This window comes from Pseudophryne corroboree, chromosome 3 (genome assembly GCF_028390025.1).
Source record: "Pseudophryne corroboree isolate aPseCor3 chromosome 3, aPseCor3.hap2, whole genome shotgun sequence".
Taxonomy (NCBI): Eukaryota; Metazoa; Chordata; class Amphibia; order Anura; family Myobatrachidae; genus Pseudophryne; species Pseudophryne corroboree.
The window spans coordinates 106,260,999-106,273,195 of NC_086446.1; the positions used below are offsets into that span (position 1 = coordinate 106,260,999).

Here is a 12,197-nt window from a genome sequence, read left to right on the forward strand (position 1 = left end):
TGTAAATGGCAGTCAGGCCCTGTGTCTGTAGTAGTTGGTCCAGCAGAGTCCTGCTTTGCCTGACCCAAACACATACAGGAGTACAGTGCACATAACGTATATGCTTGTCTCATTAGGTCTTCTGGCTGATACCTCCTACGGACCAGAACCTGGAGATGTATGAGAACTGGCTGCTGTCAGGGAAACAAGGGGACATCTTCCTTGGAGACAGGGTGACAGACTGTCAGCGGGTGGAATTAAAGCAAGGCTACACATTTGTCATCCCTTCAGGTACAAACCGCACACAGGGATTTATAACGTTTATTACTTTACCGTCCGATATGCTTTTGTTTGTAATACGTTTCATTGTTTGGCCTTTCTTCAGGCTTCGGTTAGTGTGGATGTCCATGTCTTTTTTTTTTTTTTTTTTTTATTAACCTTGATAACAAGGACTACTGAAAACAAACCAGTATTGAAATCCCTTGATCATATACCAGAATGTAAACTGATGACAAGGTCCCTAAGGTAACAAAGTCATGCATAAGTTCAGACAAAAAATGAAGAGTAACTGTATCGGTAGTGAGAGCTGCCAACTATGAATGGGCCACTCCCATGTATAATCGCTCTCCTCTGTCGCTGTGTACGTGACCGCCTGCTGTCGTATGTTACTCAGTACAGCTAATTCCATGCCCGGTTTGACACAATTGTGGTGAAGGACAGAACTTTGGCTATTCAACTGTATACATGCCTAGGTGTCGGAACATAGTGGCAAAGGGGTGTCTCCCCCCCCCCCCCCCCCCCACAAAATATTTGAAAAGTGCCAGTCAATGTAACGGATTATGGAGCGCAGTGGACCGCCTTCTAGACTTACCACGCGCGGCGTCAGGATGGAAGTAATCCCCTTTCTGGCTGCTCCTCCTCCTCCCTCTCCACAGCCCAGCTCCAGGGCCCTCCTCCGCCCTGAACCCAGCTCCAGACCCTACAGTGTGCAGTTTTACGGTGGGCTGTCCCCTCCTCTGGGACCAGCCCTGTGCTCTTCCCATCTCCCAATTCATATGTTCCTGCCGTCTTACCCCAAGCTCAGTCTTCATTTCCCCCCCCCCCCCCCCCAGACGGAGAAATAGGTATATATCTACAGGACAAACACACAGATCTGAGGGCGCTAATATATAGTACTGTTCAGTGTATCAGAGCACATTAATCATTGAAAAATACAAATATAAAAATCCCTAAAAATTTTCTGCTTTTGTTATAAATATGATTTAATCATAAAAATACACCGTAAAATACATAAGGACTCCGTACAGTTTCACAGAGGCATGCTTAAGGATTTCTGCGGTTTACAATACATTTTCAAAGTGTATCTTTGTTAGCATAAATCCAACATACAGCATACATGGAAGTAGAATAACTGATAGACCGAACGCGTTTCGTCCCTTATGGGACTTCCTCAGGGGCACAGAATCAGATGCCTGATAGAATATGGGAACTTTGTAGGAACATATACACAACTGTGTGTATCGGTTAGAGTAGGTGTAGAACCAGGTTAAAGTGTGTCACAAACTGACAAGGCTCCGTATTATAGAGGAGTCCAGAAATAATGTCTCAAATGTGGTCTACAGTTTGACCAGTAAAAAGTAAAGAAGTGTCTAACCCTGAACTTATTGGTAGATGGTATACAGGGGGTCATTCCAACCCGATGGCTCGCTGCAGTTTATTGCAGTGCAGCGATCGGGTCAGATTTGCGCATGTGCCGGCGCATGCTGGACGGCCGGAGGCCGTTGCTCCCTAGCGATCGCCTCCGCCTGATTGACAGGCAGAGGTGGTCGCTGTGTGGGAGAGGGCGTCAATCCGCCGTTTAGGGGGCGCGGTCCGGCCAACGCTGGCGTGTCCGGACCGTTGGGGGGGCAGGCCACCGCGGCTGCGTGACGTCACTCGCAGCCGCTGCGACCCTGGCAGCGTAGGGGTTCTCCCGGCCAGCCACAGGAGCTGCGCTGGTCGAGAGTTACTCCTCATATGCAAAAGCATCGCCGCTGTGTGATGCTTTTGCATTTCTGCAGGGGGGAGGGCGGCACTGACAAGCGGGGCGGACTAGCCCTGTTCTGGGCGTGCCCCCGCATGTCTGAGTGCCTGATCGTAGCTGTGCTAAATTTAGCACAGCTACGATCAACTCTGAATGACCCCCACAGCCTTCTGCGTAAGCAATGGAGCATGTAGATAAAAAAATGATTTTCACTGAACTCTCAGAGGATTACACTAACCCTTTTGCAATCTACATGCTCCATTGTTTACGCAGAAGGCTGTATACCATCTACCAATAAGTTCAGGGTTACAGAAAAACTGTTTGTATAACCAAACCATTAAGGAGCGCTTTATAGAACACTTACATTTATTTCACATAATAACATTAGTACACATTCAATTGTTACGCAATCAAGATAAAAGCAGTGAATAGGTGTGATAGATATAGATATATATATAGAGATATATATATATATATATATATATATATATATATATATTATAGAGAGAGAGAAGACTAATGTATAATGTTAACCAATGTTGCAGTCCGTTTTTGTAGTTTATGTCCAAAATAGGCACACTGGTAAATTGTGCACGAACAGTCCCAATTTGTATGATGTTAGAATGGTAGGTACATTATGCTCACCCCTTGTTTTATGGTAGAATAATCCTTAATCGATCTCTGATGTTGACGCTGGTTCCCGTCAGTGATAAGGCAGGAAAGGTGCTCCAGGTGGTGGTATGGTTTTTTCGTTCTTAAAGTGCCGAAGGGGGGAAGGCACAGGCCGCATCCGTAGCACCATGTCTGCTGACGGGGCTTTCTAAGCACAGCAACGATCAATGGAAATATGGTGTTTAAAGACGATGGATAGCAGGGGGAGAACTTGCACCAGCTATGCAACAAGTACCAGCAACGGACCTGCAGCAACGACAGCCTCAACGCGTTTCTCCGCTATATCTGTCAGCGGTTTCTTCAGGAGGAATATAGCGGAGAAACGCGTTGAGGCTGGGACTGTTCGTGTACAATATACCAGCGTGCCTATTTTGGACATAACAATAAACTACAAAAACGGACTGCAACATTGGTTAATATTATACATTAGTCTTCCATATATACAAATATCACACCTATTCACTGCTTTTATCTTGATTGTCTGAGTAACAATTGAATGTGTACTAATGTTATTATGTGAAAAGTGTTTTAGAAAGCTCTCCTTAATTGTTGGGTTATACAAAGAGTTTTTCTGTATTCTTGTTAGCAGGCATCCAGATTGCCCTTAGGAGCTGCTTAATTAAATTATATAATACAAGAATTGACCATATAAATAATTGATAATATATAGGTGCTTAATAATGAATAAATAAAAACTTTATAAATATATACACTCTGGGAGAGTGTGTAGCGCCCAATTATATGAGGGCAAATGATTCCCTGTTTTTTAAAGTTTAGGATTAGACACTTTAATGTGCTCTGATACACTGAACAGCACTATATATTAGTGCCCTCAGATCTGTGTGTATGACATTTGTTTTTGAGCCTCGACTAACAGGAGGTTCTTCTAGAGAAGCTGCCCCCACTCTCTAACTTAGCGCCATGGGGTACCTTTTCTCTATATATCTACATGAATATAGATATGTACCTATCTCTGTTCATCTCCCGCTGAGGGGGTGACATTCAGAAATTTAGGGGCAACAAGATGAGATAACTGCCCCCAAGAAATGTTTGGTGACAATGTATATAGGTATAGTACATGTTGATTTGTCTGTAATTACTGGGTGTTAGTAACTGTAGGTGGTATAAGGTGGGGGTGGCATTCTACTATTACAGATTAGAAATTAAAGCAGATGTCTCCTTTCCTTTAGTTACCGTTCCTGAAGGTCTTTGTAATAACTTTATGTGAAGGCTGTCTCTGAGGCTGCTGGTCATACTTCCTCATTGTACATAATTCACAAATGTGACATTCCCGTCTGGTGGACACTGTGTCCATGGCATGGGAGCATGGAGAAGCTTGTTGGGCACATTTCAGGCCTAGGAGTAGTATACCACAGGCAAATGTGTGTGTTCTCTATCCTAACTAGGAGCCTGAGTACTAAAGAAACTTCTCTCCTTTGTAACATTGAGCATTATGGATGTCTAAGTAGAGCTCCTTACCATGGTATTATGTAATCGTTACTGTTATCGTATAAAACAGACAAGGTGCAAAGTGTTTTGTTTTCTTTCCCTTTGTCTGTGCAAAACGCGTTTTGGATTTTGTTCATGCTCCCAGCAACTCAGTAATTGAAACCAGACGCCAAACTGTGAGGTGTCGGACGTCTGTCCATTCTTTTCCTGTAGAGCTGATGGAGTGGGTCTCTGCTCCGCTCTATGGGAAAAGTCTGGATCATAGCTCTTCAACCTGCAGACCTCCAGCTGCTGTGGAACTACATATCCCAGCATGCCCTGCCTCAGTTTTAGCATGCCTTTATAGCAAAACTGTGACAGGGCATGCTGGGATGTGTAGTTCCACAGCAGCTGGAGGGCCGCGGGGTTGAAGACCCGTGGTCTGGATGGTCAGTGTCTGCCTGCACTGCACGATCACAGCATAGACCACTGCAGATAAATGGCAGGGATACTCCAACGTACCTGCAGTATGGGAAACATTCTTACTTTAGGGCAAGTAATTAGGCTAATTAAAATAAATTTAAAGCGCATTACACTTAATAATGTGAAAAATTAGCTTCTCATATGAAGACATTACAAGCACAACAACTACGAAAGATGCTTCATCTTCTGATAAGATTGCTATCACGGATGTCAGAATATTATCAGCCTGTGTGTGGTCATGGTCTGACTGCACTCAGTGTAAGCTACAAGTGGTGGAGCCAGTCCAAGCCCCGTCTCATGCTTTCCTGTGGATGCCCACTGCAGTGTATGTGGCCGTGTTGGATGGCATACGTTTGCTGAAACCTCTGTGCGAGAAGATTGTTAGGTGCTTTTCAGGCCTATGAGGGCATTGTGTGTGTTTCATGTGAAATGCTGCTGCTCCATGTGTAGATGCTGAGTGAGTCCTGTGCTTGTTGCCTGACTGTGTGCTGTGCTTCCACAGGATGGATCCATGCTGTGTACACTCCTCAGGACACTCTCGTTTTTGGAGGGAATTTTCTGCATAGTTTCAACATCCCAATGCAGCTACGCATCTATAGCATTGAAGATAGGACGAGAGTAAGTGCTCAGAAAATGCTATGTTGTGCCAGACAACCGGCAATAGATGAAGATATGAATGTGCCAGTAGTTAATCCTCATTTACTTCTTGTTCTTCCTTTTAAACCTCCCAGGTTCCTACAAAGTTTCGCTATCCATTTTACTATGAGATGTGCTGGTATGTGTTGGAGCGATATGTTTATTGTATGACAAGACGCTCTCATCTCACGAAGGACTACCAGAGGGAATCGCTGAGCATAGGTGGGTGGTAGCGTTATTTATTTATTTATTTTCTTAGACTTTACATTATGAAAACGTGTCCCCCCAACTTTGTTATATTTTTTTACTTTGGTTTTTTTTATATATCGTTAGGGGAAAACTACTAATTCCCTGTCCTGTTTTACAGATTTGGAGCTGAATGGTCGCAGGAGACCAGACACTCCATCTTCCTCTTCGTCCTCTTCGTCCTCCTCTTCATCTTCCTCACCCACTTCTTCTTCATCATCTGAATATGACGACTCGTCTGATCAAGACTGGGAGGAAGAAGAAGGAATAAGGAAAAGGGAGAGGGATCGCAGGAAAGTGGAGAGAGAGCTACAGAGAAGGCGAGATCGGGAACTACGACAGAGGGAGCGGCAGCAGAGGGCACAAGCTCTGCATCAGCGCACAGAGAGGCTAATTATGTCTAGCCTCCCTGCAGCACACCAGCCTCTCACTCCGCCTCCTTCTCTGCCACTGCCCACTCCTCCCTCGCCTCCCACAATGCCGCAGTGTCTGACATGGTTTGAGGTTGAAGGCTTACATTGCCTTGTAAAGAAGCTTGAATCCCTTCCTCCACACAAGAAGTGCCTGCCTGATGGCATTGAAGACCCAGACGCTCTGATCTTGGACATCAAGGTAGGTGCTCTCAAATACTGTTATGTGATTGGACATTTTACTGAAGTTGTCTTTGCGCTGTTCGTTGCATTATTGTGCCCTTCGTTTTGCTGCTTTAACTAGTTTGGTGAAAACCATCCTCCGGATATGAGCATTTGCTTTGTAACCTGCTGGTTTGTTTTGCTGCTGATGAGCACCTTGTTGTTCATGTAGGGAACCTATATTGTGGATGGTTTGAGCTTTGTTCTGTTTAATGCATATTGTTATCTGCTATGATCTGTTTAAGGTACTGTATAATAGAGCAGAAAAAAGCCTATATCACTGTGGTGGCATCGTGTCCCAGTATCTGTTCACCCCCCAAGGGCTCATGTACACAGTCGCCTAAAGGTTCTGTGGCCTGTGGTTAGGCTGTGGGAGGCGGGGCATAGGGTAGGATTAGGGGTAGGGTGAAATACTTAGAGATTTTGTACTCCAAATCCCCCCCCCTTCCCCTCTTGCCCACACTGCACAGCGGTGTTAATTCCGCCACTGCCACAAGGTTGTGTCCCCACACAAGGGATGTGAGAGAATAGTCACACACGCATAAGAATATCAGGTGGAGGTAATGGTTCTTTGTTGTGGGGAAAAAGATGTTCTCTAGACAGTCATTTCTGGAGGCAAATGTAGTAGCATTATCACCTTGCACTTATCACTGCTGTATCACTTCTTCATTCTTTCTCCAGGCTTAATACATCTGCCTCATTGTTTGTTCCTGCCCGCTGTATGTATCCCAATTAAAGGGAAGGTTTTTAGTTCAGCAAAAACTCATGGGTAGAAGTTAATCTCCCTAATTAATAAATATGCAGCGAAAGAAGCGTCAAAGCTGTTGCATGGTTTACGGAGACAAGCTTAGTGACCTGTAATAAGGAACCGAGAATTCCTCCCAACAAGCCTGCGGCCCAGACACTGTGACATATGTTACTATATAAGTAGGGGGCAGTGCTTTGCACGTAAGTCCATCCTGCCAGGCTCTCTGTAAACAGAGTAACCTAGCCTATATAAGCTACTTAGCACTTGCATGATACAAGCAGCCTCCATTTTCTCCATAGAGCTGGTCACAGCTAGAACACGACATGTTGCTCTATAGCAGTGATGGCTAACCTTGACACTCCAGCTGTTGTTGAACTACATATCCCAGCATGCCATGCTACAGTTTTGTGATTTGGCCATGCTAAAACTGATGCAGGGCATGCTGGGATGTGTAGTTCAACAACAGCTGGAGTGTCAAGGTTAGCCATCACTGCTCTATAGGCTGCCCTGCATGTACTGAGTATGGAGGACATGTTTACCATAGAGCTATAGTGACAGGACTATGAGCTGTGAATGCAGCTACCTACACCGGAGACAGAGCATTGTGTACGTAGCCTGGATATATTCCTACGCTAATACATACAGTATAATGAATTATATTTCTCTAACGTCCTAGTGGATGCTGGGGACTCCGTATGGGCCATGGGGAATAGACGGGCTCCGCAGCAGACAGGGCACTTTAAGAAAGAATTAGGATACTGGTGTGCACTGGCTCCTCCCTCTATGTCCCTCCTCCAGACCTCAGTTTTGAATCTGTGCCCGGACGAGCTGGGTGCATCTTAGTGAGCTCTCCTGAGCTTGCTAAAGAAAGAAAGTATTTTGTTAGGATTTTTTATTTTCAGAGAGATCTGCTGGCAACAGACTCTCTGCTACGTGGGACTGAGGGGAGAGAAGCAGCCCTACTCACTAGAAGATAGGTCCTGCTTCTTAGGCTACTGGACACCATTAGCTCCAGAGGGATCGTACACAGGAACACACCCTTGGTCGTCCGATCCCGGAGCCGCGCCGCCGTCCCCCTCGCAGAGCCAGAAGACAGAAGCCGGCGTGAGAAGCAAGAAGACTTCGAAATTGGCGGCAGAAGACTCCAGTCTTCATATGAGGTAGCGCACAGCACTGCAGCTGTGCGCCATTGCTCCCACACTAAACCCACACACTCCGGTCACTGTAGGGTGCAGGGCGCATGGGGGGGGCGCCCTGGGCAGCAATTAGGTACCTCTTGGCAAAAGCAGCATATATACAGGTGGGCACTGTATATATGCATGAGCCCCCGCCATTATTTTTACACAAAACGCGGGACAGAAGCCCGCCGCTGAGGGGGCGGGGCTTCTTCCTCAGCACTCACCAGCGCCATTTTCTCTCCACAGCTCCGCTGAGAGGAAGCTCCCCAGGCTCTCCCCTGCAGAATCACGGTAGAAAGAGGGTAAAAAGAGAGGGGGGGGCACATAAATTTGGCGCAAAAACAGTATATACAGCAGCTACTGGGTTAACACTAAGTTACTGTGTGACTCCTGGGTAATATAGCGCTGGGGTGTGTGCTGCCATACTCTCTCTCTGTCTCTCCAAAAGGCCTTGTGGGAGAACTGTGTTCAAATAGAGCATCCCCTGTGTGTGTGGTGTGTCGGTACGCTTGTGTCGGCATGTTTGACGAGGAAGGCTATGTGGAAACAGAGCGGGTACAAATGAATGTGGGGTCGCCGCCGACGGCGCCGACACCCGATTGGATGGATATGTGGAAGGTTTTAAATGATAATGTTAATTCCTTGCATAAAAGGTTGGATAAAGCTGAAGCCTTGGGACAGTCGGGGTCTCAACCCATGCCTGATCCTACAGCGCAGAGGCCGTCGGGGTCTCAGAAGCGCCCACTATCCCAAGTTGTTGACACAGATATCGACACGGATTCCGACTCCAGTGTCGATGGCGATGATGCAAAGTTGCAGCCTAAAATGGCTAAAGCCATCCGCTACATGATTATAGCAATGAAAGATGTGTTACACATCACAGAGGAAACCCCAGTCCCTGACAAGAAGGTTTATATGTATGGGGAGAAAAGGCAAGAGGTGACCTTTCCCCCTTCACATGAGTTATGTGAAAAATCTTGGGAATCTCCAGATAGAAAACTGCAGATTTCCAAACTGATGCTTATGGCGTATCCTTTCCCGCCAACGGACAGGTTGCGCTGGGAATCCTCCCCTAGGGTAGACAAAGCTTTAACATGCTTATCCAAGAGGGTAGCCCTGCCGTCACGGGATACGGCCACCCTAAAAGATGCTGCGGATAGAAAGCAGGAGGGTATCCTGAAGTCCATTTATACACATTCAGGTACCCTACTAAGGCCGGCGATTGCGTCGGCCTGGATGTGTAGTGCTGTAGCAGCATGGACAGATACCTTATCTGAGGAACTTGATACCTTGGACAAGGATACTATAGTACTGACCCTGGGGCATATAAAAGACGCTGTCCTATATATGAGAGATGCCCAAAGAGACATTAGCCTACTGGGCTCTAGAATAAATGCAATGTCGATTACCGCCAGAAGGGTCCTGTGGACTCGGCAATGGACAGGCGATGCCGACTCAAAAAGGCACATGGAGGTTTTACCTTACAGGGGTGAGGAGTTGTTTGGGGATGGTCTCTCGGACCTGGTCTCCACAGCTACGGCTGGAAAGTCAAATTTTTTGCCATATATTCCCTCACAACCTAAGAAAGCACCGTATTACCAAATTCAGTCCTTTCGATCACATAGAGGCAAGAAAGTCCGAGGTGCGTCCTTTCTTGCCAGAGGCAGGGGTAGAGGAAAGAAGCTGCACAATACAGCTAGTTCCCAGGAACAGAAGTCCTCCCCGGCTTCCTCTAAATCCGCCGCATGACGCTGGGGCTCCACAGGCTGAGCGAGGCCCGGTGGGGGCGCGTCTCCGAAATTTCAGCCACAAGTGGGTTCACTCACAGGTGGATCCCTGGGCTATAGAGATTGTGTCTCAGGGATACAGGCTGGAATTCGAAGTGATGCCCCCTCACCGTTACCTCAAATCGGCCCTGCCGGCTTCCCCCATAGAGAGGGAAATAGTGTTAGCAGCAATTCACAAAGTGTATCTCCAGCAGGTGGTGGTAAAGGTTCCCCTCCTTTAACAGGGAAGGGGTTACTATTCGACAATGTTTGTGGTACCGAAACCGGACGGTTCGGTCAGACCCATATTGAATTTAAAATCCCTGAACATATACCTGAAAAGGTTCAAGTTCAAGATGGAATCGCTCAGAGCGGTCATCGCAAGTCTGGAGGAAGGGGATTTTATGGTGTCTCTGGACATAAAGGATGCTTACCTTCATGTCCCCATTTATCCACCTCATCAGGAGTACCTCAGATTTGTGGTACAGGATTGTCATTACCAATTCCAGACGTTGCCGTTTGGTCTGTCCACGGCACCGAGAATATTTACCAAGGTAATGGCAGAAATGATGGTGCTCCTGCGAAAGCAGGGAGTCACAATTATCCCATACTTGGACGATCTCCTCATAAAGGTGAGGTCCAGAGAGCAGTTGCTGATCAGCGTAGCACGCTCTCGGGAAGTGTTACAACAGCACGGCTGGATTCTGAATATTCCAAAGTCGCAGCTGATTCCTACGACGCGTCTGCCCTTCCTGGGCATGATTCTGGACACAGACCAGAAGAAGGTTTTTCTCCCGACTGAGAAGGCTCAGGAACTCATGACACTGGTCAGAGACCTCTTAAAACCAAAACAGGTGTCGGTGCATCACTGCACGCGAGTCCTGGGGAAGATGGTGGCGTCATACGAGGCCATTCCCTTCGGCAGGTTCCATGCGAGGACCTTTCAATGGGATCTGTTGGACAAGTGGTCCGGATCGCATCTACAGATGCATCAGCTGATCACCCTATCCCCCAGGGCCAGGGTGTCTCTTCTGTGGTGGCTGCGGAGTGCTCACCTTCTCGAGGGCCGCAGATTCGGCATTCAGGACTGGGTCCTGGTGACCACGGATGCAAGCCTCCGAGGGTGGAGGGCAGTCACACAGGGAAGAAATTTCCAGGGTCTGTGGTCAAGTCAGGAGACTTGCCTTCACATCAATATCCTGGAACTAAGAGCCATATACAACGCCCTAAGTCAAGCGGAGACCCTGCTTCGCAACCAATCGGTGCTGATTCAATCAGACACATCACCGCAGTGGCTCATGTAAACCGCCAAGGCAGCACAAGGAGCAGGGTGGCAATGGCGGAAGCCACCAGAATTCTTAGATGGGCGGAGAATCACGTACGAGCACTGTCAGCAGTGTTCATCTTGGGAGTGGACAACTGGGAAGCAGACTTCCTCAGCAGACACGACCTCCACCCGGGAGAGTGGGGACTTCATCAAGAAGTCTTCACGCAGATTGCAAGGCGATGGGAACTGCCACAGGTGGACATGATGGCATCCCGCCTCAACAAAAAGCTACAGAGGTATTGCGCAAGGTCAAGAGACCCTCAGGCGATAGCTGTAGACGCACTAGTGACACAGTGGGTGTTCCAGTCGGTTTAAGTGTTTCCTCCTCTTCCTCTCATACCCAAGGTGCTGAGAATCATAAGAAAAAGAGGAGTGAGAACAATACTCATTGTTCCGGATTGGCCAAGAAGGACTTGGTATCCAGAGCTACAAGAAATGCTCACAGAGGACCCATGGCCTCTACCTCTAAGACAGGATCTGTTACAACAGGGGCCCTGTATGTTCCAAGACTTACCGCGGCTGCGTTTGACGGCATGGCGGTTGAACGCCGGATTCTAGCAGAAAAAGGCATTCCGGATGAGGTTATTCCTACGCTGATAAAGGCTAGGAAGGACGTGACTGCTAAACATTATCACCGTATATGGCGAAAATATGTTGCTTGGTGTGAGGCCAGGAACGCCCCTACAGAGGAATTCCAGCTGGGCCGTTTCCTTCACTTCCTACAGTCGGGAGTGACTTTGGGCCTAAAATTGGGGTCCATTAAGGTCCAGATTTCGGCCCTATCCATTTTCTTTCAAAACGAACTGGCTTCACTTCCTGAAGTTCAGACGTTTGTAAAGGGAGTGCTGCATATTCAGCCCCCGTTTGTGCCTCCAGTGGCACCTTGGGTTCTTAACGTGGTGTTGAGTTTCCTGAAATCACACTGGTTTGAGCCACTTAAAACCGTGGAGTTAAAATATCTCACGTGGAAGGTGGTCATGCTATTAGCCTTGGCTTCGGCTAGGCGTGTGTCAGAATTGGCGGCTTTGTCACATAAAAGCCCCTATCTGGTTTTCCATATGGACAGGGCAGAATTGCGG

General features: G+C 47.3%; 1 protein-coding gene across 4 annotated transcripts in view; it reads left to right on the forward strand.

Annotated features, from left to right (window-relative positions):
• Positions 1-12,197, forward strand: part of KDM2A (lysine demethylase 2A) — a 117,306-nt gene that overhangs the window by 49,434 nt on the left and 55,675 nt on the right. For all 4 annotated transcript variants that reach the window (XM_063958379.1, XM_063958380.1, XM_063958378.1 and 1 more), the window contains exons 9-12: positions 117-270; positions 5,088-5,203; positions 5,317-5,443; positions 5,589-6,079. In XM_063958379.1, coding sequence (XP_063814449.1) covers positions 117-270; positions 5,088-5,203; positions 5,317-5,443; positions 5,589-6,079 — 888 coding nt within the window. The remainder of the gene's footprint in view (positions 1-116; positions 271-5,087; positions 5,204-5,316; positions 5,444-5,588; positions 6,080-12,197) is intronic.